We start from the raw sequence: 27,546 nt of genomic DNA, 5'->3' as shown, positions 1-27,546 counted from the left end.
TCAGGCATATGGAATGTGAAAGTTTGCCAGGTTGGTAGGTCTTTAGTCCGTTGTTGGTCCTCGCAAGTTAAGCAGTTTTTATTTTAAATAATGGAATTGTTTACCATCACACCCTTTCTCTCCTTGCTCTATCTCCAATCTTTGAAGGGAATTCCATAGTTCATGAGTGTTGATTCTCTCTTACACATGGGAAAGGGTGTTCTGTACCTTCTAAGGCTCTGTCTACTATGACTGTGATTAATTCAGACATATCTGCCCTAGTGTGCCCTTAAAATATTCTGATAGCTTTCTGTTGTAAAATTTGCAGTATGCTGCTTATGTTCCACTTCTAAAATATTTATTTTAAGGTGCTTCTTTGGAGCATGAAGGAGTAGGTTGCATGGTTGGGCACACATTCCACTTGGCCTCAAGTACTTATAAATGTTTGCCTGTGATGTAATTAAGAGAGTATCCTGCAGTCTAGATTGAGCTGCTGCTGGCATCCTAACTTCAGTGGCCTCCCACTGCTTCAACCAAGCTCCTAAGTCTCTGAATAATAGCTTACATCCTAATTTGCTATGGGCCTTACCATTGGAATCCTTTAATACTAAAGGTACAAATCTTTGCTTACAGGTACCAGCAAAATTGCAGTACTCACACATAGCCAAATAGAAGAGCTACCCTGGATCTCTCTGTTGGCTCAGGGCATATCCTTTCACCAGCTGAATAATAGGACTTCCCTGTTATGTGAGAGTTTGCATCAAACATTTGCTGCTTTCTGGATATGTAACCCCATGAAGTGACATGACTGACACCATCTCCATTTCACTGGACAGGGAAAGAAAAGGTGTATGCCAGTCAACAAGAATACACTCACTTCCTGGCTTTTTTTAGTAAGGCACTCAGCACAGTGTGTTTCAGTCCACCTGCAGTTATAGCTGTATAAGTTAAGACAATTATGAGGATCATTTCTCTTGCTTAAAGGTGTAAGCTGGAAAGCTACTGGGGTCAGGAAGGAATTTTCTCCCTTTCCATATGGATAGCTATGTTATGGAATTATTTTTACCCTTGAAAGCACTGGGTAGGTGGGCATTACTGGGTGCAGGATTCCAACCCTATATTGCTAAATAAAGTTGGGAAAATAGAAGCATTATATCTTCCTATTTCCCCCCCCAGAAACTGCATTATTAATTGAGACTGTGAATCTGCTAAAAAATGATGCATTCACCCTAATAATCTGAGATGTAGAATTCTTTTTACACATACAAAATGAAAACTGAGTTTAAAACAAAAGTGTTTGTTTCAAAAAGGAGCATCCTGTATAAACTAAGATTGAAACTTCACATTATTCCTAGTCATGCAGTAAGACCAGAAGAAAAAGAGCTATGGATAATCAGTTAAAAGAACTGACAGATACCCTGATGTGTTGATCAGTAGTAATACCTAATTTCTATTTCAAGTGTGCTATAATGGATTACCATATAGATGCAGCAAAGCACTAAGCATTAAATAGATCTGTGTTTTTTGAAAAAGTAATATTATTTCACACTGTGGGATTTCTTAAAATATTTCATATTACTTTACTGTGAAATTACAAACAAGATGTCAATAGCCAGTTTGGAATTCACAGCAGTATAACTAAGAATCGAGGTTGGAGTGGAAGAAAATGTCATTTGTTTTTCATAGTAAAGGCTGTATACATTTCTTACAACTATGTTGGAGAGAAGAGTGAAGAATGGATTCTCAGGAATACAAACATGGGTGGTTGTCCATCTGATTGTGAGTTCACCTCCCTAATGTTAATATGTAAAGTAACACGTTTATCTTGGGACCCAGTAATACATAGGCACAAGAAGCACTAATAACACATTTCAGAGTAGCAGCCGTGTTAGTCTGTATCCACAAAAAGAACAGGAGTACTTGTGGCACCTTAGAGACTAATAAATTTATTTCAGCATAAGCGTTCGTGAGCTACAGCTCGCTTCTTCGGATGCATAGAGTGGAACACACAGACAGGAGGTATATATACATACAGAGAACATGAAAAGGTGGAAGTATGCATACCAACAGGAAGAGTCTAATCAATTGAGATGAGCTATCATCAGCAGGAGAAAAAAAACTTTTTTTCAAACCTTTTTTTTTCTCCTGCTGATGATAGCTCATCTCAATTGATTAGACTCTTCCTGTTGGTAAGCATACTTCCACCTTTTCATGTTCTCTGTATGTATAAATACCTCCTGTCTGTGTGTTCCATTCTATGCATCCGAAGAAGCGAGCTGTAGCTCACGAAAGCTTATGCTGAAATAAATTTGTTAGTCTCTAAGGTGCCACAAGTACTCCTGTTATTTTTACTAATAACAGAAGCGTTTCAGTCTTAACTTTGAATTAGGTTGTGTTTTTCACCTCCACTTAGCAGTTCAGACACTTTGTGAGCCATTTCCTATCTGCCAGGAGCAAAGTGTGCTAAGTTAACTTTGATTATTTATATCCATTCTCTTAATAACTTGCGCAGTTTTTTAAAGTGGTTTAGATGGAAGCTGTGATGTGATTGACCTCAGATAATTACATAGATTGGAAGACCCCTTCAGCTAAATGTTCAGGATTGGACTATGCAGATGATTCACTAATCTGATCACTGTTAGCCTATTTAATATTTTTCTCCAAACGCATTCATTTTTCATCTCTGATCTCAAACTGCTGAGAGCAGCGGAAGAGAAGGGGAAGTGATGTGGGTCAGATGTGTCCTAAATTTAATTTTATCACAAGGTTTCAGATATGGAGGCTATTCTGAGTCAAGACCACTTTGCATTCTTTCCTTCCCACCCATTTTACTTCTCCCCAGCTAATGATGAGGTCTAAAAGGGCTGTTCTAATGCAAGGATCTACCAAAAGCCCTACCTCTACCAAATAGTGTATTTTCCAGGGAAAAACAAAAAGATGTTGGTTTTTTTCATGTTACCTGTCCCAAGCAACTGAGATCCTGAATTTGCTCTTCACAACGTGTATCACAGACTCCTATGTACCATTTCTAATCAGTGTTGGTTCTAGACACATCCTGAAATTCATTGGCATCAGGGTTATCACCTGGTGATAAAGTCAACCCCAGCCTGTTTTCAGCTGAAATAGTTGTTTTGTTTGATATTGTTTGGACCACAAGCTACATACTCACTGTCTGTTCAACCTTGATTATCACCAGGGTTTTGTTTATTCTTGAGGTTAGAGCCTCTGGACTTGGATCACAGGTCTAAGAGCTTGTCTACACTGGCACTTTACTCCGCTGCCACTTTCTCGCTCAGGGGTGTGAAAAAACGCACCCCTGAGTGCTGCAAGTTTCCAGGCTGTGAAGTTCCAGTGTAAACAGTGCACCAGCAGTGGTAGCTATTCCTCTTGTGGCTATTCCTAGCCAGTGCTTTAACATTGCTAGTGAAAACATGCCCTAAGAGACTAGTCTCAGCCCCTGCGGCTACCAGCAGCATCAAGCAACTGATGGATTCCAAGAAATCGCAGCCTCTGCTGGGGTGGGACTCAGTTACTGTAGCTCCCTCAGTCAAGCCTCTGAGGCTACAGATGCCCAAACTGAAAGTCATGTGGTCAGATCCCACTGCCCTGGTTCCTAAAGAGGGGTGCCCATACCTTGTGGCGCCTAGCTATCCAATCCTGACAGAACCCTTGTGGCTGCAGGACTGGGGCTGGTTATGACTTCCACATCTTGATCCAGGAAAATGGAATAGCTTAGTGTGTCAGATTCTGGGCCACCAGAGCCTTTGGTTGTGGTGCTAAGAAAAAGAGGCATAGAGACAAAACAGCTGGCGTTAGCAGTGCTGGTTCGTGTGCCTCAGAACTGTCAGATCTGCCTGATTCTGATAAGATTGCTATGGTTCAGAAGCAGAGATCTGCTCCGCCTTTGGTAGTAAGGGATATAGATCTGTGTCTATCTTCAGATCTGATGTTGGCTCCTGGGTCAGTCCTGGCTACGTCCTCATTTCCGGAGAGCTCTGTCACCGTGACAGCCCAGGTTCACCTGCCGGCTCTAGTTGCTACTTCAGTTCCGATTGGGGGAAATGGGTTCCCCAGTTCCAAGGTCGTCTTACTCATTCCCTATTAATTAGAGGAGGCCAGAAGATGCTGTGGGTCTTCCTCTGGCTCATACTTTCCTCCCTCCTCCTAAGACCCTTCAGGATCTCTGCAAAGAGCTGGATCTCTTGAATCCACTGTTACCACCATTGCATTCTATATCAGATCTGGACCTGGATCCTTACCAGGAGGAAGATAAAGGAAGAATATAGACACCTGTAGTTCTCTTTGTGCCACCCTATAGTTGTCCTCCGGCAGGCATATTCCTGTACCCAAGTTGGTGGGGAACCTGGCAATCATGGGGCCTGTGGCCTTATTGGGGGCCACCTTGGGAGCCTTTTAATTACCCTCCAAGAGATTTAAGTGGTAATGTTTTGTCTGTTAAAGATTTGTCAGTCTAGAGATCTTCTGATTTAACTCCTACAGATCTGTCAACATTACTGACAGTGATACCTAAAACCCTATTTGAGGAACAAGATGAGGAGGTAGCGCCTTTAATAATAATAATAATAATTAATAATAAACTTCAAGGAGTACAAGATCCCTACCCATTTTGGATGGTTTGCTACAGCCAGCTAAGTCCATATGGACACCACCTGCTTCTTGCCAACTTGTTTCTAAGAAAGCTGACAAGTTGTATCAGATACCCTCAAGGGTTTTCCTACTTTCATTCCCACACTGTTCCTAACTCAATCGGAGTGGCTGCTACCAGTAACCGGTGACTAGATCTGAACTATCACATTCACCCTGGCTGATAAAGAAGGGAAAAGGGTTGATTTGTTGAGGAGAAAAATGTTTTCATTGTCCCTCGGGATTAGGGTGGTGAATTATTAGGCAGTCATTGCCGGTTAACAATTCTACCTGTGGGAAAAGATGACATGCCTGATAACAAAAGAAGCCTTGTTTGATGCTTTGGATTGTGCTGCCAGAGTTTTGGTGTCTGCTGCGACTATCAGGAGGCATGCATGGCTCTGTTCCTCCTCCCTACCTATGGACACTAGAGTTAAGCTGGAGGATCTTCCTTTTGAAGGGGGGGCGGTCTAAGACGACGAATTGCTGGATTCAAGGTATTTAAACAAATATATTTGGAAGCTTTGGTTCTGCATGTTGACTCTGGCCACCATAATCCCTTTGCTGTCCGTCATGGATTGGTGTGTGACTCTTGATCTAAAGGATGCCTATTTTCATATTTCAATTTGGCAAACTCATTACAAGTAACTTTGATTCGTGGGGACCGGATGCCACTTTCAGTACAGGTTGCTCCAATTTGGCTTTTCCACAGCACTGTGGTAGTGGCTCATCTGAGAAATCAGGGTATTTTTGTTTACCCCTATTTAGATTATGGTTACTGAAGGCTTCCTTGCAGGAAGATCTGCTAAATAATATCGCCTTCACAACCAATCTCTTTTCAGACCTCAGGCTCTTTCTCAACTACCCAAAGTCAATCCTCTGCTTTTCTCGTAGGATCCCTTTTATAGGTGCCATACTGGACTCTGTGGATAGCAGAGCTTTTGTGCCACAAAACAGATTTATTAAGATGACCCAGTACCTGTTACAGATCCAGCGATGTCCCACCCAGAGAGTAAAACTTTTCCTGGGTTTTAGGGCAGCCTCTACATAAGTGACTCTGCCCATCTAAGAATGACACCTTTACAACACTGGTTGTCTCAGGTTTTATAGGCCAAGTTTGGACAGCCTTCGGGAATTGATCACCATGCCGCAGAATATCATAGTCTCCCTAGACTTGTGGTCAGTCAGAATGGATGTGCTCAGGGATGTACAGTTCAATTATCTGGGTCCATCCTGGACAGTGAGTTCAGATGTGTCAATCATGGGTTGGAGAGTGCAGCTGAATCATTTGACAGTTTGAGAGCACCGCTCCTCTCAGGAGCGATCCCTGCATATCAGTGTTTTGGAATTAAGAGCTGTTCACCTGGCTCTTAGGTCATTCCTTTCTCCCACCTGCAAGGGTTGTACAGGTAGTGACAGACAATACATTAGTGATTGTAATACATCAACAAGCAAGGGGGTGCCCATTCCATTCTTCTGTGCACAGAGGCCATACATTTATGGGATTGGTGTATTTGTCACCAATTTGCATCTAGCAGGGGAAAACAATATATTCATGGACCATCTCAACAGAGACAGCTCTTGGATGCATGAATGGTCCCTAAGGGATCAGTTGGTTTAGACTAAATTAGCTGACTGGGGTCGACCGAGGTGGACCTGTTCACAATGAGGGTCAACAGGAAGTGTTGCCTCTTCTGTTCCAGGAAAGGCAGGGACAGTCAGTCCTTGTTGGATGCTTTCCTTTTGCACTGGGGAAAGGGCTTGATGTATGCATCCCCCCTCCCCTTCCCGTTCATTCAGATAGTGGTAAGGAAGAGGCTCATGATAAATCAAGGATGATGCTCATTGCCTTGGCTTAGCCATGTCAGCGATAAACCACTGATCTCCTTCAGCTGTCTTCATGGAGTCGTCATGCATATGTCCCCAGGTCTCCTGTTCCAGCTGGATGGTAGGATCTTTCATCTGGATCCACAATCTCTTCACCTGATGGCATGGCTGATCAGACTGTGGCTGAGCAGTCATGTTCTTCATCTGTGTAGGATCTACTAATGAAATTACAAAAAGAGTCTACCAGAACTATTACCATCTAAAGTGGTTCTGATTTCAGACTTGGATGAAGGGGTGATCTGATTCTCCTGTATCTGCTTCCATTTCTTGTGTTCTTGAATACGTCCTGTACTTAGAAAATCAGGGGTTATCCACATCATCATTAAAGATTCACTTGGCAGCCATCTCTACATACCTCTGTTTAACTGATGGTAGATCACTATTTGCTCATTGTTTAATTTATGAAATGGTTATCAAATGGGTATCCCTTGGTTAGGGATCCCATTTCTTCTTGGGATCTCAATATGATGTTGGCCATGTTGGTGAAATCACCCTTTGAACCCTTGGCTGAGTGTTTTGTGCCATTTAGCTATTAAGATAGTTTCATTATTGCCATCACATCAGCCAGGAGAGTGAGTGAGTGAATGAATGATGCCCACCTCTTTTCCTACAGACAAGGTAGTTCTCAGACCTGATCCCATATTTTTACCTGAGGTAGTGTCTTATTTCCACATCAATCAGACCATTAATTTGCCTTTTTTTTTCTTCCTCTATGTCTCACCCTAATAAGGAGGAATCAGTTCTACACACTTTGGATGTTAGGCTCTTGCCTATTCCTTGGTCAGAACTAAGAGTATTTGTAAATCACCTATATTGTTTTGTTTGTTATGCCAAGAACCACATAGAATATATGGTTTCTTCCTAGACTGTTTCTCGGTGGATTAAACAACGTGTCGCTGAGGGCCACATGCTTGTGAAAATCCCTTTACTTGCTGCAATTTAACCACATAAGAGCTGTGGTGGCTACTTCCTTCTCCTGTCTTAGGCAAGTGCCGGCTGCTGAAATTTGCAAGGCTGCAACATACTTTCACTAAGCACTATGATCTGAACTTGGCTTCTAGGGTGGACACCAGATTCGGTAAGGCAGTGCTTTAGTCTCTATTCAGCTAGGACTCTGTCCCCACCCCCAGGTTAGTTTTCAGCACTTCTTATCAGTCTATCCCATAAGTGGGAATATGCAGAGCCACTCAAAGAAGAAATGAAGGTTACCTGCCTGTAACCAAAGTTCTTTGCGATGGGTCTGCATATTCACACTTCCCACCTGCCTTCCCTTAATCCCTTCGCTATCAAAGTCCTTGTCATTCTGTGTCTTTGGCTTTGCAGTGGAAGGATCTGGGGTGGTGAGAATGCACCACCCCCTTTATAGCATTGCCCTTGGTAAGTTGTAATGCTGAGGGGAGGGGTGAGATGGGGGTGCGGGAACACTCTAGCTGACTGCTAGAAGAGCTTTTTACCATAAGGCTCCACAAGGTGGCTCAGTACCCATAAGTGAATATGCGAAGCCCTCTGGTTACAGGTAAGTAACCTTTATTTATTTAAGTCAGTGACCCATCTGGACATGAGACATTTTACAATTTCCAGTCTGAGAACTTTCCTGCAACCCACAGAAACCTCCAAATGACTGGACACAACTTCTTATTGCAAATAAAGGAAACTTGTAAAGGAAGCATGTCACACACATAAAATAAACCTTTGCAAAACCCTGGTGGTTTGAAAGAGTCATTTCTTTGGCATTTTTTCCTCCAGTAATCTGGGTTGTATGCTAAAGTGGGGTTTCCAATGGGTTTGCAGTCTCATCAACATAGTGCATGTTGGTGCTTCTCGTAGAGCAAGAATTATGGCGTAATGATTTTCAGCTTGCTGAAAGGTGGACTAACAAGCTGCTTGTCCTTGACTGGTTCGGTATTCTTCACATAATCTTACAACTAGTTTAATTTTTCTTCAATATTCTGCATTTACAGTCCATCCTTTGAAAAACACTAGATTTTAGAAGTAATTTGCTGCTTTTCTATTGTATAATACATTTTCTATAATTCTTCCCACTCTTTATCAATGAGAGTATTTCCATGGAAGCAACTTTTGCTTGCTTTTCATTTACTTCTGTTTGTTCTGCATCTGAAGTTGTTATATTATGTTTTTGACATAATTTGTGCATCACATTATATTCAGACATTCGTTAATAATACTTTAATATGGAGAATTCCATATATTTATAAGATTAACATACTATGCCATGTATTGCAAACACTCATGCTATTGGGAGCCATATTTACAATTTACCGGTATTTCACTATGTACCCATTTACATTGTGTTGCCGTACAGCATAACATTTTACACTTCTTTGTACACTAGAGCAAGTAGTGCATTTTAAAATCTTACATCATCTACGGTCTTGGAACAGGTTCGTCCTGAAATATTCTAATACAGAAAAAGGTCACTGGCCCTTTTTAGAGGTATAAAAAATTGGGTATCAAGAGTGTTTTTTAATATTAGAGGAAATTATATCCAAGACATAAATAGAAATAAATACTTTATGATGTATTCCTTGCAGTCAATTGTTTTTCTTTTTTTTCTTCTTTTAGTCAATTTATAATAAGTACAAAAAAGTTGGAACGTTTCCACATTGGATCCCTTTTAAAAGATACATTCTGAAGGTCCATCAGTTCATTCAGGTTTTTGTAGCAAATTTGTTTTTGTTTCTTAAAAGCCATGAATTCTTACTGTGCACTATGCATATACAATATATTGTGTGTCTAACATTTATCTGAATGCATGAAAAGTTCAGCATGATTTTTTATTCTTCACATTTGGTACATGTAGTACTGTAAAACTTAGAATGAAAACACCGAAAAGAAAAGTTCACAATTTAGGATAGAAAAAAAACAGAGATTAGATGATTAATGTCAAAGGTAGTATTGAAAGGTGCAGATCTCCTAGTATTTTAATACTTAGATGGATAATTATTATATCCTTGTATATCCTGCAATCTGATTGGCAGAAACATGGTCTTTAACAGGTAACCCCCTCAATTATTTAATCATGACCTCATTTTTAGCCAGTCAGATCTTTCCATTCCAAGCACATTTACCTTGCCCATAGACAGAGAGCTAGACATCTGGCCATGTGATTTTCGGGATACTTATTGTTAGCCACTGCTGCCAAGGTAAACCCCGGGTGAAAGCCTATGGAAGGACTTGTGGTGATTTATGTTGAAACAAAGTACAATGAGAAACATAGGAGGGATATCACAGACTTACTTTCTCTTCTGAGTTAACTATAAGAAGGTTTTTAATACTGTCTATGGGACAACTCCCATGGTAATAGTTATAGAGGACTTTTACCCTACAACTCTGGCTGCTGTAGGAAACTGATGTGACCTGAGGTCTAGTTCTCAATGTCTATGAAGTTGCCATGACTATCATTTTCTGCTATGAAGAAAAGAATGTTCCATTTTCAGAGACTGTCATTGGAGTACTGTATACAATTTCTGAAACACTTTGTTTTCCAACAGATTTATTCTGTCGTAATCCATCTTTTGAGCATATCGTTCCAATGGCAATAATGGCTCACTTGTTGGCCCTGTATGAAGAAATAACTAAAATGTTAAGTGTTGTCTACTTGCCTTAATTCCTCTTACCAGTCTTTATCTTTAAAGACCAAGAAGTGGGTCACAGTTGCTTACATTATTACTCGTCACTCATTTTGCATCCTGCATGTAGTTTTTCTTAAGAACTGGTGGTGCTTTAAGTTTTGTGGAAGTTTGTTCTCATTGTTTTGTGTGATGATTAAACAGTACTGTCAGTTTCTTTAGAGATAATTATTTGATCTTTAAAATTAGTGTTAAAACTAATTTCCGTTTGGATTCTTAATCTCTTCTTAAAATCCATCGCTCAGCAGCTGAAAAGTTTTCAGAAAAGAAAAAGAAATCCATGTTCATTGTTTTGTATTAATTTGATCCTTTTATATTCTCAGCAGCAACAAGCTAGCAATTACTTGCCAGAGTTACCTTTCTGTTGGATGTCAGCCTATAATGCACTTTCATAAAAAAGACCTTTAATTGCAAGTTTGCCACATTGGCTTGCACTACACTTAAAAGTCATGAAAAAGCTTTTTTTGCCAAATATAAAAACAACAAAATTAAGTTTTGGTGATTCATACACATTGCTTTGTAGCATTATAATTCACTGGCTTAGCAAGCAGCAAAATTTGATGGCCTCAACTGTTTTTCCAGCCAAGATTATAGGCCCCCATTCATCAAAGTACTTAAGCATGTGCTTAATTGCGTTGCTTTATTGGTACCATATAGAATACCAAAGTTAGAGGTTGTCGTCAAGACTTTCCCTCTTCCTTGCCTTGATCTTCCTCTGTCAGTCATCCCAAAACTACAGAGGAAGACCACTACATATTATTCCATATGAGTGCTTCACCAGCTGCATTTGCTGTGTGATTCTGGTCAGTTCCACTCAGCAGATGAAAGTGCAGGTAAATCAGTTCTCTGTAAGAGTATTCACAAAAGTTCCCCTAGGGCTGCTTGAGCTGGTGAATCTGCCAACATTAGGTGGTGGAAACAAGAGTTCATTACCCTTTTAATACATAGAGTGTAAGATTTGCTCAGATCTGTCCAATATCCTGGCTCTGACACTGGCCAATATCAGATGCTTCAAAAGAACATGTAAAAACCCTAAAGTGTGCAGTTTTGAAATACCCTGTTGGTTTATGCTCTGAAATATTAGGGTTTGGATCCTTTCTAAAACAATGGAAAGTTTAATAAAAAATTCCTTGATGGTGATACTTTAAAAAAATGTAATTAGAATTTTGGTTAATGAACATGATGTACTCTAAATATCTAGGGAAAGTAAAATAGTGGACACTAATCCTTGCTACTGTAGGTGCCCATTTTAGTATTGTTTAATTCATGTTTGGCTTGGAGGGACACATGAACTGTTTCATAAGATTCTCTGAATGATCTAATTTATTATGGAAAAGTTAACTGTTTAGTTTTGTTTTCTGCAGAAAATATTACAACTGCTACCTGAGAGGATATTTTATCGATGGCATTTCCACAGTATAGGTAAGAAGAAACACACTAAAAAAAATATTTTAGTAGTAGCTTAAAGTAAAAGTCCTTTTTCACACTATTGATTTCCCACCCCTGCCCTCATATTTTGCTTGATCATGCAAGAACTCTAACTGGCTCATTTTCCACTTTCCTTGTTGTATTTCCTTTAACTCAAAGTAAAGAAAAGAAAATAACAAACTGTAAGCTTGTACTTTGTTCCCTCACTTTTCAATCTGTTAGTCTGTTTTGCAAGTATTTGGATTTGCTGATGTTGGGGTGCAACTCCTGTAACCACTATGCATTCTTAAGTACTAGACACTTGGACTTTCATCCTCTGCTTTGTCTCCCCCAAAGGTGTGAAACCAGCGCGTCCCTCTCTCTCTCCCCCCAAACACCAGCTTATTTTGGTGCACACGCTAGACAGTTTGCATGCCAGAGACCTGCTTGGGGTAAAAATAAACAAAAGGCTTATTAAATAAAAAACATCGCAGATTCAAAGATAAAATAGTATGGAATAGCAAACATATACAGCTTACACAGCAAATAAAGATAAAGATAATAAAAATCAAATTAGATAAACTCCTTTCTCTAATATCAGAGGGGTAGCCGTGTTAGTCTGGATCTGTAAAAGCAGCAAAGAGTCCAGATGTATTGGAGCATGAGCTTTCGTGGGTGAATACCCACTTCGTCGGATGCATGGGTAATGCAACTTACCCATAATCTCTGAACAGTTTCCCAAAGTCCCTCAGTTTCTCTATGAAAACAATAATTTAATGCCTCCTCTCCTTTTTTCCCCTCTCTTGCTGTGGTGACTCGTGTTTGTTCAGAGTGGGGGAAATTCCTTCTTAAGCTGATAGTCAGGAAGTCTCAGTGTTTTTCCATTAATTTCAATGGACTACTATTTGTCTTTCCCTGGCTAGTACAATGGCAGGTGTTGGAGCTAGTCTCCTCTGGTTAGGAAAGCAGCCCCTCCTCAGCCTGACAGCACCACAAATTATGAGCACAGTTTGCTATATTCATGAATACATAAATTCATAACCACAGTCTACATACATATCTCAAATGAACATCAAGTTCAGAACATTACATGCTTTATAAAAGACCTTACTCAACATATTTTTATAGTACAGTAACATTGTATACAATCAGTTGATTCAACTGCTTATTCTTTGGGGTTCAACCCCCCTGTTCTCCCCTGAGTGTGCCTGAACCTTGATTGTCACAGCAGTATTAAAATGTGTGTAAAATATGGTGGTTTACCATTAAAAAGTTTCTATTAGTATAAATATAAGTTGGTTAGTAATGCCATTTTCAGTGAAATTTTCAAGGGCATCTTTGTCATCATAAAAATTCCAGTGGGGCTACTGTCCTCCTACATAAATTGTCATGAAGATCCCCACCGAAGGAAGTGTACATCATGCCCTATGAACCACAGAGCCATTTAGTAGTAGTAGAAAAGTGCATAGGAAGAGCTTCAATACCAGCCCTAGAGCTAAACATTCTTGAACCTTCAGCTCTTAAAGGCTCCATTCAGCTACAGTCCTCAGTTCCTTTTTCTCTCCCTGCCAAAGCAGTCACAAAACCCTTCAGCTATGTCCTCTGATTTATTTTAAATTTATTTATTAGTATTTGGCTGCCTAGTTTCTTCTTTTGCCACAAGGGTTATTAAATAGTTGTAGCTTTTACTTCCAGGGATTTTTTTTTCCAAATAGTACAAATCCTGGGCATCACAAAAAGAGTGAATTACAAGGCTCATGTCTTTAGCATTTGTATTTATTGGAGTGATAAAAGCATCAAAATGCCAGCCAGATCTGAGTTCTATTCCTGATTCTGTTGCTGACTTGTGGAGCCTTGGGCAGAGTTATTAACCTCTCTGTGCCTGTTTTCCCATCTGTAAAATGGGAATAATACTTAGGCATTCTTTTGCAGAGTTCTTTGAGATTCTTGGATGAAAAGCAGTACACTGAAAGGCAAAAAGTAGCACATAAGATGATGGACTCTGAGGTAGTTTCAATCCATAAAGCGATTAATGGATTAGGATGACAAATAGAGAACTTTCATCTGTGCTTAGAGTAGAATCTGGCTCCAGTATGTTTTTGTTCTTTATATGAAGCCCTAACCATTTTCTTCAGACCAATACTTGAAATTTCAAAAAGATAAGTTGCACTTTTCAGCGTGTATAAACTGAGAAATATGGAAATTAAGTTGCCATTATTTTTTTGAAACTTCATGCCTCTGGGATGAGCAGATCTGAAAAATCTTTCTGTTAACTCCTTGCACAACAACATGTTCTTGAAAAAATAGAATGGAGATTACAATATGAGAGAGGGTTTTGCTGTATTTTGTGGCACAATAGCATTCATGACATCAGAGTGTCATACCCGTTTTGCAAGTTAGCAGTATTGTGGTACAAACTATGTGGCATACTACATCTGAAAAAACAAGTAACATGCCTTTTGTTGGATAGAAGGATGGGGGCAAGAGCGGGGGGGGGTTTGAGGGAAGAGTTGGATAGAAGGGGGAGTAAGAGGACTGGAGCAGGGGGAGGAGGGATTGGATTGAGGGGACAGGAGCCAGGATGGGTTTGGGGTAGCAATCAGATAAGGGAAAGGCGGTAAGGAGCAGATAAGTACAGAGGGGAACAGACACAAACAGATTGGGGGCACAGAGGCAGAAGGGTCTATAAACCACTTGAGAACGTTCTCCTATAGAACCTGGAATTACACCCAACCCTGTCTGAACTTTCCTTTGCTGTCATCAAGCAGCTGTGAAACCCACTGACAAAGTGTGTCTCATCCCCACTAGTGCCTGAGCAACATAGAGGATAACAACCTATTACTGCTACCAGTTATTCTGTTAGATCGAGTGGGAAGTCCGTGCTGTGCATCTAAAGATCCAAACCTTGCTGATGACCCCAAGGGCGGCAGGGGAGTGTCTGTATGCCTCCACATGATGATATTTCAAGGTTTTTTTAGTTAAGCAAATTAATATTTTTAAAAACTACATTAAAAGAATATTAAAGTTGCAAAGCCTAACACTCAAAAGTTAGGAAATGCCAGAATTAAGGTGGTCTGTGAAATCTTAATTCAGCTTCTGTGTGCTTATGCAGTATGATAGCATTTAATACATGAACACATAATATGCTTTCCATTGGACCCCTGTTTCATTCAGTGAATAGGTAGTGAGTTATTCAGTATTACTTTTTATCCTCTTCATTCGTTGTGTGTGTCTGAGTCTTATTTAACACAGGCAATTCAAACCCTCCACTGAATAAAAAATTATTCATTTCCTCCTTGACATGTCGGGTGCCCTCACCGTAGTATCACAGTGCTTCACAAGCATTAATGAATTAATCTTCACAATGCCTCTATGAGATTGGGTAGTAGTATTGTCCCCATTTTACAGCTGGGTAACTGAGGCACAGAGAAAATAAGGCCAAAATTGTCAAGTCTCCACTAATTATGGATGCCCTATGTGAGACACCTAGGGCCTGACTTTTCTGAGTACTTAGCATTTTTATAGCACTTAATATGTTGAAAGCACAGCTATAATGACCTTCAGTTAAAGTTGTGTATGCCCAGCACTTATGAACATCTGGCCCCAGGTATCATATGCAGGCACCCAGAAAATGAAAAAACTACTGTAGAGATGGGGATAAAATTTCATTATCTGGAACAGTGTTTAACAACCTCAACCCTTAGAACATCCTTTCTTCGTTTTTCCTTTCCTTGCCTTGTGCCACTACACACCTTCCAACTTCTGCAACAAATGAGGAAAGAGTCCTTACAGTCAACACCCTCATATTTTACAACCTTGATTAGTTCCCAGAGCACTCTCCATCCCCTGTACTGAATGAGGTTGGGGTCCTATGAAAAAATTGTATGTAGTCATGCAATTAAAGACTGTGTGTCATAATGCGTAAGCACAAAGGAGCCAAATTAAGATGATATAGGCAAACCTAATTCAGGCATTTTCTGATATTTGAGTGCTCGACTTTGCAACGTTAATGTTCTTTTAATGTAGTTTGTTTATTTAATAAACATAAAGATATAGCACAATATGGCTAACAAGCTAATATTATTCTCTTGTATACTGTGGAAAAGCCAATAATAAAATGCAGAAATAACTTTTCTGACTAAATTTCACAGCTTGAAGGGACAAGCTTTTCTCAGGTAGTTCAGGGCTCTAAACTGCAATATTTGTAAGCCAAACTTTGTGGCTTATGTTAATGCATGAAAACCAGAAAGCAAAACTCATTGTTGTTGTTTCATTGACCTGGATGAATTAAGTAGAGAGTAAAGAGACACCATAAATACTGAAAGGTAAACTAAATTAGCAAAGTTCTTTAAGTTTTAATAATCTAACTTGTTTGGGACACGGGAAGGAAACTTTAACATATATATTTTAACCTGATGGTGTCCCTGTAAATTAATTTGAATATGTTAGACGTATTACTGCTTTGAAAATGAAAAACTATACTTCTGATTAGCACCAAAGCAGTCAGAACATTTACTGTTCTGTTTATTGAAAATAATTTGGACACATGGCACATTTTTAAAGCACTGTTCTTTATTTGGGATTTCAACACAGATTTTGCTGTTTCAGCAACCAGTGTGTTTTCTAGCTGAGCAATGAATTTATGATGGCAGCAGAAATAATGGGTGGAAATAAAAGGTCAAGGAAAGGGCTGTTGTCAAATTTCCAGTTAGCACATACAAAAATAAAAGGAGACATCTGCTTGAACTACTTTCATTATAATTTCCTGTAAATTTGAACAGCATAAATTGGGTTTTGCTCAGACATTTTGTAACTATTGTATTGTTTTGATTTGTCAAAAAGTCATAATTTGGGGAATTTTTAGCCAGCTTCAATTAATGGGCAAGTAAACTTGATGGCACATTGATTTGTGCATGCAAATTTGTGTGTACAAATAGTATTTGCACATGCAAATGGTTTGCTTTGACAAACAGTTAATTAATGTTCATGTGCACTAACAATAAAAATGCAAATGTATTAGAGCAGTAGGTTTACTATTGTATTGCAAAATGGTTAAATCTTGTTCAGTAGGGCAGAGAGTACCATGTTTAAGTAATGCATTTAATAACAAGCCATGGATGTGTTACTTTTTCACTGAGATAATATTATTTTTGAGAGTTCAGCTAATGATATTCCGCACTTTCAAATTTGCTTTGATGTTTATTAAAGTATTTTATGTTAGTTGACTGGCATTTTCAAAGTTGTCTAATTTTGGTTCGTACAGTCTTATTTGAAAACAGTTTTTAGTCTTTGTTCTCTTAGTTGTTCGTACATCTGCAGGCCTCCTAGTGTGTGTGTGTATATATATTTTTTTCTCTCACCAATTGTTGTCAGTATTAGTTCTTTTTCTGTTCCCATGTTTCTGCCTTCCCAAAATGTCAAAACCATTATAATCAATTTTCCAGTCAGTATACCATAATGTGAACTATGGGCATGAAATGTTAATACTATAGTTACAAAAAGATGTAAAATTAAAGATTTCATGGGTCAAAGTAACCAGTTTTTCACTGGTAATATTTTTAAAATGGTCTGTTGTGGTAAAAATGCATTTTTGACAAAAGCAGACAGCTTTAATAATTTTAATGTATTTTCCTATTTCATTTTTCTAATTTCAGGGTCAGTTTTGAAGAAGCTTTTGCACACTGGAAACTCTATTAAGGTATTTCCCTTAGATGACATATTAGTGTTTCTTGCTACTTTTAATTCCAGAGCTACCAGAGGTGTTTGGCCTCTGGTTCAAGGCAGAGCAGCTTCAGGACTACTGTAACATATGGTGGTAATATTGGCTTTCTAGCGACTATTACATTGGCTGGATATTGGCAGAATGCAGCAGTTCTCCTGAATATGCTTCTAGCACACCCTCAATGCTACCTCTTAATATGGTCAGAGGGCTCACTCGAGAGTGATAAGAGTGAAGGTGCTTATCTTCATATTTTTGAAAAAGCATTTTTTATCTTCTTTAAATATTCAGTATTTTTACTGCATTTTCCTGTTTATATCACTGTAACTTTCTACTTTCTTTTTCTTTTAGATAAGATGTGAAGGAATCCGACTATTTCTTCTTTGGCTTCAGGCACTTCAGACAAACTCTGCAGAGGAGCAAGTGTTAATTTTTGCATGTCTAGTGCCTGGTTTCCCAGTGATCATGTCATCAAGAGGTCCCTGTACACTGGATACACTCATTAGCCCTACTCCTAATTTGCCTGATGGTAAGTAAAATCATCAGAATTAAAGTGCTGAATATATATCCCTTTCTGGCTGCTAATTCATAGAATTACAGATGTTGCTAATAGGGGAAAATATCTAATAGATCATACTATCCATCTCTGTAAATCAGTGAACCAGAGACATGTCATATTGAGATTGTTATCTATTACAATATTTTCATAGCGCTGTATCCCTCTAGTCTTGTAGTTTCAGAGTGCAGAACATTTTTATGTTACTTAGTGTTAAAGATATAGAAAAGAAGCCACCAGATCTTTTTGCACTGCTTTGCTACTTCCTGCTGGTCACTGAGTGTAAGTAGATCTAGACAGTTCTGTTCAGTATAAAATTTAAAAAGAACTTGAATACTATATAGCCAGTGCTTATATTTAGGTGAAAATTGCTCTCTAGATGCCTATAAGTAGAAAACAAATCCCAAATTATACTTCATATATTGTCAGCATGGATCTCATATTTGTGATCCACCATGAGCACCTCGACCTCTTCCCCTCAGAGATGGAGAGGCTTTGTTTGTGCTAGCAGGGAAAAGAAAATCCTTGGGGCCCTTTAAGGATTGCTCACCCTTCCTCTCTCCTTGTGGGCATTTAGTCTTCTTGTGGGTTTGGGAGGGATTTTTGTTAACTGGCTGGATTGAAGGATGCAGTGGAAGCCTATGGGTTTCTGTGCATTAGAGGGGAAGTCTTATGAGTCCTTGTCCATCCCCAGGATGCCATTCTACATGTGAGGTATCAGGTTTCTAGGTCATGGTGTGGATATCACACTAATCTCTTTTTGGATCTGGGAAGGAATTTTTCTCACTAATAGATTGGTCGGGTAGTGTGGGTTTTTCCACTCCCTCTATCAGCAGTCCAGTGATCTGGTGAGTAGGTTAGGTTGTAAAGTGTTCATGTTGTCGCAACTTGGCAGGTGTCCAGTGCAGGTACTTGTTCAGTAGGGGGTCAAGTTCCCTGATCAACTGAAACTTAAAGCAAGATTAGAGGAGGGTATCCCCTAAAGAAAGGTAAAGCCCAGGAAAACAGATGAGTCTTTCAGCATCTCTGAAGCTCCTCAAATCTGGACTCTTGCAGACCAAACGGCAGCAAATTCCAGAGTTTTCATTTAAGGACATTAGATTGATCCTAACTATTCAAGTGTAAATCCAAGAATCATCTCTTTGCTAAGGTCTTTCCACAGGAGGAGTCCACAGGCTGTAAAGGGAAAAATTTAGCAGGCAAGAAGAAACAGTGGGGTTGGGAGAGGAGGAACAGGAGAAGGAAAACTTAAAAAATGCATAGTAGAAGAGGGAGGGGGGCATCTGTGGGAATATTACCTTCTGGGAAAGCTCAGTGCCATTCTTAATTGTTAAATTGGATACTTTACTGATACTTCAGTTGGATATCAGGGACTATTGATTCCATACACATCCTCTCACTGATCTGAACAAAGGTGTATAAGGGACTGTGGTTCCAACCGTCGTTAGTTAATCCCTTCTATTATTTTTTCAGTTGTTGGCAATCTTGTTCTCTGTAAAGCAGTGGTAGGCAACCTATGGCACGCATGCCGAAGGCGGCACGCGAGCTGATTTTCAGTGGCACTCACACTGCCTGGGTCTGGCCACCGGTCCGGGGGACTCGGCATTTTAATTTAATTTTAAATGAAGTTTCTTAAACATTTTAAAAACCTTATTTACTTTACATACAACAATAGTTTAGTTCTGTATTATAGACTTATAGAAAGAGCTCTTCTAAAAACATTAAAATGTATTACTGGCACGCGAAACCTTAAATTAGAGTGAATAAATGAAGACTCGGCACAGCACTTCTGAAAGGTTGCCGACCCCTGCTGTAAAGAGCTAATATGTCTAGTGTTGTCAAGGCTTAATATATTCTGTAGTAAGGTCCCTGGATTCTCTGGCACTCCAGTGGAAATTTTCATTATTCAATGGCAACTGCAGATATGTTTTAAAAACAGAGGTTTAAATTAAAACTTACTATAAATAATAGACCTGGTGTTATTCATTTCAGTATTAAATTCAGTTTATGCTGTTCTCACGTTTTTAGTGTGCCACAGATTATCATCTTTAATTTTCATAGTTAGCAAGGTATTAAAATGAATTGGGCAGTTCACATCTGTCAGAGCTACTGTTTCAGCCTATCTGCAAACTCAGACATCACTGCATCAGTTCTCACTCAGTTCATTATTTTCAGGATTGTCACTACTGTGAAAGTTAGAAATTGCTCTCTCGATAAATTGGTCTCATACAGGAAAAATATGTATGTTAGGTTTTGGTGGTTAGGGGGCCAGGGCTGATGCTGTTTCTAGCTATATATTTTGGGGCGTGGGTAGATATGAAAACAATCCAGCTGACTAATGGTGCGTGGCTTTGTGCAGTCAGTATCTGTATTTATACTATAATATTTTATAAAACATGACTACATCACAAATTCAATTTATTTATAAATTTTTTAAAATTTTAATCTTTTAAAAAAAATCTTTCTCTGTATTTTAGCAAAGATTTATCCTGAAGAAATAACTCCACTTCTGCCAGCTGTCTCTGGTGAAAAGGTTGCTGAGGACCAAACTTGCTATTTTCTTCAGATATTGTTAAAGTATATGGTAATCCAGGTGCGAAAAGAATATTTCGTAAACTCTTTAATATGTGGGGGAACATACCAGTGGTGGGAGTTTGTTTTCGTTGTTTCTACTTGTACAATATTTTTCAGATGGAGGTTATTGTCATTCAGAGAGTTGCTTTTTTTTTTTTATAAAAGAAAGGAAGTCAAATATTTTGTTGTGGCTTTTGTATTGAAATTGGTTATTTCTATCTCAATAAGTAAAACAAGTAAGGGATGATGTTATATTGTGGGGGGTTTTTTGTTTTTTTTGTTTTTGTTTTTGTTTTTGTTTTTTTTTAAAAAGCTTTAGTTTATATCCATAAAGAAGGTTTCTCACAAGGTAAACAATTTCACACAAATCCCTAGTCACTATGCTCCAGCATCTGACATCAGGAAGCTGATTTCAAAGCTTAATTAATTCTGACTTTTCATACAATAGGTGCACTTTGCACGTATCTCAAAAGCTGTTAATAGAATAATCCCTCTCTCAGCCATCAGTATTGCTAGTATGATAAGAGGTGGTCGACCCATTTCGGTCAAACGATTCAGTCATAACTCTTCAAATCCCTGTTGCTGGTTACATTACAGAATTCTGAAGAATTCTAACAAGTAATTTACTCTTCATGTAACCTTTGAGGAAGGTCATCCTGTTAAATCAAGATAAAGCCAAGTAGTTATGAAATGCATTATAGTAAGCCACACCTCTGAATTCATGTTCTCCACAGGACTTCATTCCGTATTGTCTCCTATTTTACCGCTAGTCTCTAAGGGAATGTGTACACTGCATCTGGGAGTGAGTCTCTCAGCCTGGGTCCACTGACTCATGCTAAAAATAGCTGTGTAGACATTGTGGCCTGGGCTCTTAAGCCTGGGAGGACTTCAGAGCCTGAGCTCCAGCCTGAGCCACAGCATTAAAGCATCGTCTACACATCTATTTTTAACGTGCTAGTGCAAGGCTTTCTAGCACACGTCTGTGGACCTGCGCTGGGAGGCTTGCTCCAAGATGCAGTATAGACATATAACCCAGGATTTCAGCAAAGCTTAGAAAGTTCATTGGCTGTTGATTTAGTAGCACCCATGGCTGTGACTGGTTTGTTTTCTTCAGCTAGATAGTTGCTACAGCAGGATTTGGTACTGATGTTAACAGTGACTTTGAACATTTTTTAAAAAATGGACTTTGTTTAATCTGGAATCTATTTTACATATAAATGGACCCTCTACCTTTTAATTAGTCATCTCAGATAGATGTTTTCCTAGAGGCATATGATGTCCTTGAGTTGTTGTGACAAAGGGGGGCAGGGTTTGCTGTGAAGACGGGAGCTAGGTTGTTCTTCATGGGACAAGGCAGTCCAGAATCACTAGTCTTCTCACTATACTCTTCCTCCCTCTGCTGCTTGGTCCCAGCTTGCTGTTTTAGGTGTTAAATAACTCTGATATTTCCCATAAAAAGAACTAAGGTAATGAAAAACTAAAAGGTGGAAAATTGATATTTTATTACAGGAGATGCGTTTTAGGAAGGTTATGCGAGCAAAATGGTAAATGGGTTTTAAGTGTTTGTATCATCTTGCTTAAAGTGCAGTTTTACTGTACAAAGTGACTATGTAAAAATGATACCCTTCCTATTCAACAGAACTGATCCCTTTATATATATATATATATATATATATATATATAACATCCAACATACTATGGTGCAAAAATATGTTCACAGGGTTTTTTTTAGCGTTGTTGGCCCTGCAAAGCCAAAATACCTTAGGACTGTGTGCACTGCAGATTCTGTTCCATCTTGGTTCATCAACAGAAATGTGCATTAAATTCTGATCAGTTACACTTGTGGAAAATGGTGTTGCACTAGTGCAGCTGAGGACCCTGTACAAACCTTATTTAATGATAGTGATGGATGAGATGAAAAGCACCCATTTAGAGTACGGAATGAGTGTGCAGAGCTGACACTTAGGGAAAAGCCATGCTTTAGGGAATAAAGCAGTAGACAAACTCCCTAATGTTTAATGGGACTAAAGGCTGCGTGTATTTTGAAGAGTCTTCTTTGTGGGAAACAAATTTTTATGTCTTTGAATTCAGACCACAATTTTATTGTTAGTTTTTTGGTTTTTGATTTTTTTGGAGAAAGGAGAGCTGATGCGTTGTACATTAATTAGCTTAAGTACATTGTGTAATTGGAACCAAAAGAATGGCCCAGTTAGTTTATAGCATGTAAACTGAGAATAGAGAAAAGTTACCTGATACCCATGATTAAAGATGCAAAATAGAAATAAAGTTTTTGCAAAAATAGACACTTTTAAGCTGAATTTTGTTTTTGAAACTAAGAAAAACAGAGTAAAGTGGAAGCAATCAAGAAATATTTAGTGGAAATTCAGCTATATCAGGTGACTTGAGATGGCCAAAGAAAGCAATCACTGGACAGTAAATTTTAAAGGCAATCATGAATTTATATTCTTGTGCAATATTTGCAGCATCAGAGCAAACAGTAATTTTACACACATGAATAAAGTACACATGTTTAGGGATGCTACTCACAAGTAGGTTAATTTTATTTTATTTATTTAGATTTGACATTATGAAAAGAACATATACAAAATCCCTGAGTACTCTGACAATAATTAGACTTACAGTAACTACACTGTGGCATTAATACATTAAAATTGACTCCACCAACCTAAAATAATAAAGTAGGAGCAACAATTTACTTCAGACCGTAGACAGTAAAAGAAAAACTTCAGACAATACGTTCACTCCCAAAGCTTACATGTGTAAGTATTTGCAGAATGGGGCCGTGCAAGTTACAGGATCTTTGGTGATTTTGGAAGTTTTTTAAAAACATTTAATTGGGATGTAGGTTCATTATTGATGAAAGTGGGAAAATGTAATAGAACTATGGCTGAAGCAGACAAATCAATGATGGAAAGTAAAGGAAGAACTAGTATCCCTTCTTAATTTTAGATGTGAAAATACGAAGATGACTAGAGTTGATATTTCCTGGTTTGGTGTACAGAGATCAGGTGGACTTTTGTGGGAATTTGAAAATAGAAAATTTTCAGTTACTGAGAATTTTATTTGCTCTTGAAGCTGCTTTTAAAAAAAGGGGGGCAGGTATTGAGTCAAGTTGAAAGAATGTACCTCAGAAGAATGGTAAATAAATTAAACTGGTTTGATATTTACATGGTGTGAAGTTGATATCAGAGATCAAAATCCACAAACAAGATTGACAAGTAGAAGTCTGTCTCTCCCTTATTGCAAGGATGTCTATCTTCACCATTCTTCTTTGCATCCATGGCACAAATAGTTAGAGGAAACTAACACATGTAGGGTTTTGTGATTGGAACATGCTTACTATTTTTAACATGCCTATATTTCAAGAAAAAATCACCACAGTCTTTAGCACAATTTAGCAATGCCTGTACCAAGATACTGCAGATCAGGACTGGTCAGAATGGTGCGTGGAAGCTCACATAATGTGTGCTCACAACACCTGATGCTCACCAGGACTGACATACTGAAGCACTAAAAAAAAAATCAGATTTTGCAGTCAGTTTCCAATGCCAGTGGCAAATATGTATGGCTCAAGATTGAGGCTTCCTAAGGTTATCTTCTATGTGCATATGCAACTCCATTAATGACAGGAGTTGGTTATGCTGATTATGAGAGAAAAATATACCCTGGAGAGACTAGTAGCTTCATAGAACCCTACTTAGAGGTAAGAAGCTTTGTTTAATCTTAGTAAAATATTTTAACAAAATACAATGACATTAATTTATGACGTTTATGTGGGTGATTGGATTATAACAGTATAAGTGTGTCAGCTTTTAATGAGCTTCCTTTGTGCTTGCTTTTTAAATGACCTGGCATGCATAATTTTTTTCTTTATGCTCTTATTGTACTCTGTAGAGCTTTGGAAATAGAATACTAATATTTCATATCTATTATTGAAGTGTTGTTTTCCATCTTCCACATTCAGTAAAGCAGCATTTATCATCAACATGGAGAAATTTTTAATAGAATGTGTATTAACTTGAAATATTTTTTTTAACTCCATGGCAAAGGCTGCAAGCTTAGAGTGGAAGAATAAGGAGAACCAAGACACTGGTTTTAAGTTTCTCTTCGCCTTGTTTAGAAAGTATTATCTTCCTCACTTGTTTCCATCTTTTACAAAACTAACCAACCTCTACAAACCTGTGCTTGGTAAGTAGTGACTTTTACTTTTAAGTAACAAAAATATTTGGTGGTTACTTTCTGTAGTTCCTTTGTGATCATTACAACTATATCTGCTGAATATATGCATGACACTTGTGTTATTTTTAATGGCTTATAAGAAAAAAATATTTTCTCTAGTCTGTTTTAGAATCCCCTTTTGATATTAACATATGGGTGAAACAGACTGTTAACATAATTGTATTTATTTTGCATTTTTATCAAATTATTAGGTGCCATTCATTTAAAACACCTTAATCGTTCACATGCAATCACAGATATTAGTTCTATGGGTTATTTAACTGTTGCTTTAAGGAAAAACGGGTTATAATACTTCTGGTTGGATTCAATCCCTCATGCCCCCTGGGAGGAGTGGCCTGAACACAGGAAGTTTTTTGTTTTTTTTGTTTTGTTTTTTGTTTTTTTTAACTCCATTCCCAACATGTGGGCTGGGGCCAGTCCTACAGTCCTTGAACACCCAAAACTTCCATAGCCTTCATGTTGTTTTAGGTTAACAAAGAACATGCATAAAGATAGTAAAATACATGATACAGGGTAGATGTTGAAAGAATTGTTAAGGTGCCCAAAAGCTTTTGATACAAATAAAATCATGTTTATTTTGTCGTCTTCATCTTTTGAAGGGCAGGGGAGATCGAGAATGGCATCTTAAGTGTATGTCTATTCTTTGAGCTGGGGTGTGATTCCCACCTTGAGAGACATACCTGTGCTCGCTCTCATTGAGCTAGTGTGCTAAAAACAGAATGTAGCCTGGGTGTCAGGACAAGCTAATTGCCGTGAGTGCATGACCATGAAAGATGATAGGCAAATGCTGAGGTGGCTAACCTGTCCCATTGCTCACAGCTCTGTGACTACACACTAAATTTAGTGCACTAGCTCAATGAGAACTAGCACAAGGATGTGTCCTCAAGCTGGGAATCGCACCCCCAGCTCAAAGTGTAGACACACACTAGCACGGCCAGTGGAGGCTGAGGTGTAGATGTGAGTACAGACGTGCTGTGAGCAGGGGTTAGAACTGCAGAGCCAGTCAAAAAATCCAGTTGTATGATTAAAGGCTTCCGTCACTCTAGAAATGTTGAAATCCTTTTATTTTTGAGCTGTTCCTAATACACCAATTAAGTGGTACATTGGAACTCAAGTGCTGGTGTTTGAATGGAACCAAAGCCATTAATACTTGACCAGTATTAATACCTCTCCTCAACATCCTCCCTGACTGTGAACCTTTTCCTCTTCAGTCTATCCAGCATTTAGCAGCTAATACAATCTTACTTCACTGCCACTTCAACCATGTTGTTCACCCCTAGAACCCCCCTCACTCTTTTTTCACAACATTAAAAGTACTCATGCCCACTTTTAAGCCTCTGCACAACTCTGCCCCGCCTAGGTTTTACCTCTCATCTATATAGTTCCTCTCCTATGCTCTGGTCGTTCTTGAGCCCTTTGCCTTTTCTCCACTTCTTCTGTGCTTTTCTCACACTACTCCCTGCACCTGAGTTGATCTCCCCTTTCTAGTGTGCCTTAGCACATCCTTTTTTCTTCCTCAAGCCTCACTCCTTCCACTTGGCTTTGCACTATTTGATTGCTCCTCATTTATTTACTCCATCCCTCTTTTACCTTTTTCTCAATAAAAATGATCAGAATTTATAAGCTAATTTTACATTCTACTATGACTCATATTCTTACTTTAAACTCTTGTACCTCCCTTCCCTGTCCCTTTCTTTTTGCTGCTTGCATTGTCTGCTATTTATCTGGTATGGATTAAGTTCTTCAGGGCAGGAGCTGTGCTTTTTTTGTCTTGTTTCTCTCCAGCACCAATCAAAATGATGGCAGTATATAGGTATAAGCAGCTGGTGCATCACATTATTATTTCACATGGAGAAAAAATGCTATAGGTCTAATGTTCAATTCATTTCACCAAGCAGTTGTTTTTTTTTTATTTTTAAGATGTATTTATATTGTCTGTTTAATCTCACCAGATATTCCTGACTTGAGGCCAAAACCAGCGTACATTACTGCAACTCGGAATAATGAAAACATCTATAGCACGAAAATCCCATTCATGGCTGCTCGTGTTGTTTTTATTAAATGGCTTGTAACCTTTTTTCTCGAAAAGAAGTACTTAACTTCAATGCAGAATACTAAAAATGGAGGAGAAATGCTGCCTAAAATCATTCAGGTATGTCATAAACTTACTTGTTTCCTTAAATATATGCTAGAGATGCTGCAGATGATCAAAGTATATTGACAACTGAAACAAAAAGGAAATGCTCTGCTTAGGTGGGTGAATGATGGAGTTTAAATTAGCTTTCCTCTGATGGAGGAGTGAGTCTTTGGAGGAACACCTTTAGCAATGTACTGGAAAATATTTCTGTAGCTGTTTGCCCTTTGCCTTATTTAAAGAGGAAAAACAACCTTCTGAATACAATGTAATCATTAGACATTCTTGTTCTAAACCAGACATTCTTGAACTTTTTTTATATTGCAGACCATTTCTCAATAGAGAGAGTATCTTGACAGCCATCATTAATAATCACACAACATCTTTACAACATCTTTAGCAGTTGTTTACAGTGAAATACTAGGAAAGTATTTAATATATTTTCAGCTTCTTTTAATACAATTTAGCATCTGGAAATGAGGAAAAACAGTACCCATATGATCCACCAGCAGTCTCCAGAGGACACATTTAATTTACAAGTTACTGGTTCTAATCTGGCCAGGATTGGTAGCTTCACACACCAAGAGTTTCATAGCAAGCAGTTGGCTTTGGCTGCAGATTCTCTAAAGATGCTTCATGACTATGACTAGGATGACAGTTTTTTCCAAACGAAAAAAGTGACTTGGAACTCCTCTGCTATTTGTTCTCTTCCTCCCCCTGCATCTTTTCTTCCCCA

The 27,546-nt window shown here is 38.5% G+C and overlaps 1 protein-coding gene across 2 annotated transcripts in view; it reads left to right on the top strand.

Annotated features, from left to right (window-relative positions):
• Positions 1-27,546, top strand: part of RALGAPA2 (Ral GTPase activating protein catalytic subunit alpha 2) — a 311,093-nt gene that overhangs the window by 40,987 nt on the left and 242,560 nt on the right. For both annotated transcript variants that reach the window (XM_045011212.1, XM_045011213.1), the window contains exons 4-9: positions 11,525-11,582; positions 17,222-17,265; positions 17,638-17,815; positions 20,320-20,435; positions 24,487-24,625; positions 26,629-26,828. In XM_045011212.1, the coding sequence (XP_044867147.1) occupies positions 11,525-11,582; positions 17,222-17,265; positions 17,638-17,815; positions 20,320-20,435; positions 24,487-24,625; positions 26,629-26,828 (735 nt within the window). The remainder of the gene's footprint in view (positions 1-11,524; positions 11,583-17,221; positions 17,266-17,637; positions 17,816-20,319; positions 20,436-24,486; positions 24,626-26,628; positions 26,829-27,546) is intronic.

This window comes from Mauremys mutica, chromosome 3, assembly GCF_020497125.1.
Source record: "Mauremys mutica isolate MM-2020 ecotype Southern chromosome 3, ASM2049712v1, whole genome shotgun sequence".
NCBI classification, from domain to species: Eukaryota; Metazoa; Chordata; order Testudines; family Geoemydidae; genus Mauremys; species Mauremys mutica.
The sequence above is the reverse complement of the archived record's forward strand: the minus strand, read 5'-3'. Positions and strand labels throughout refer to the sequence as shown.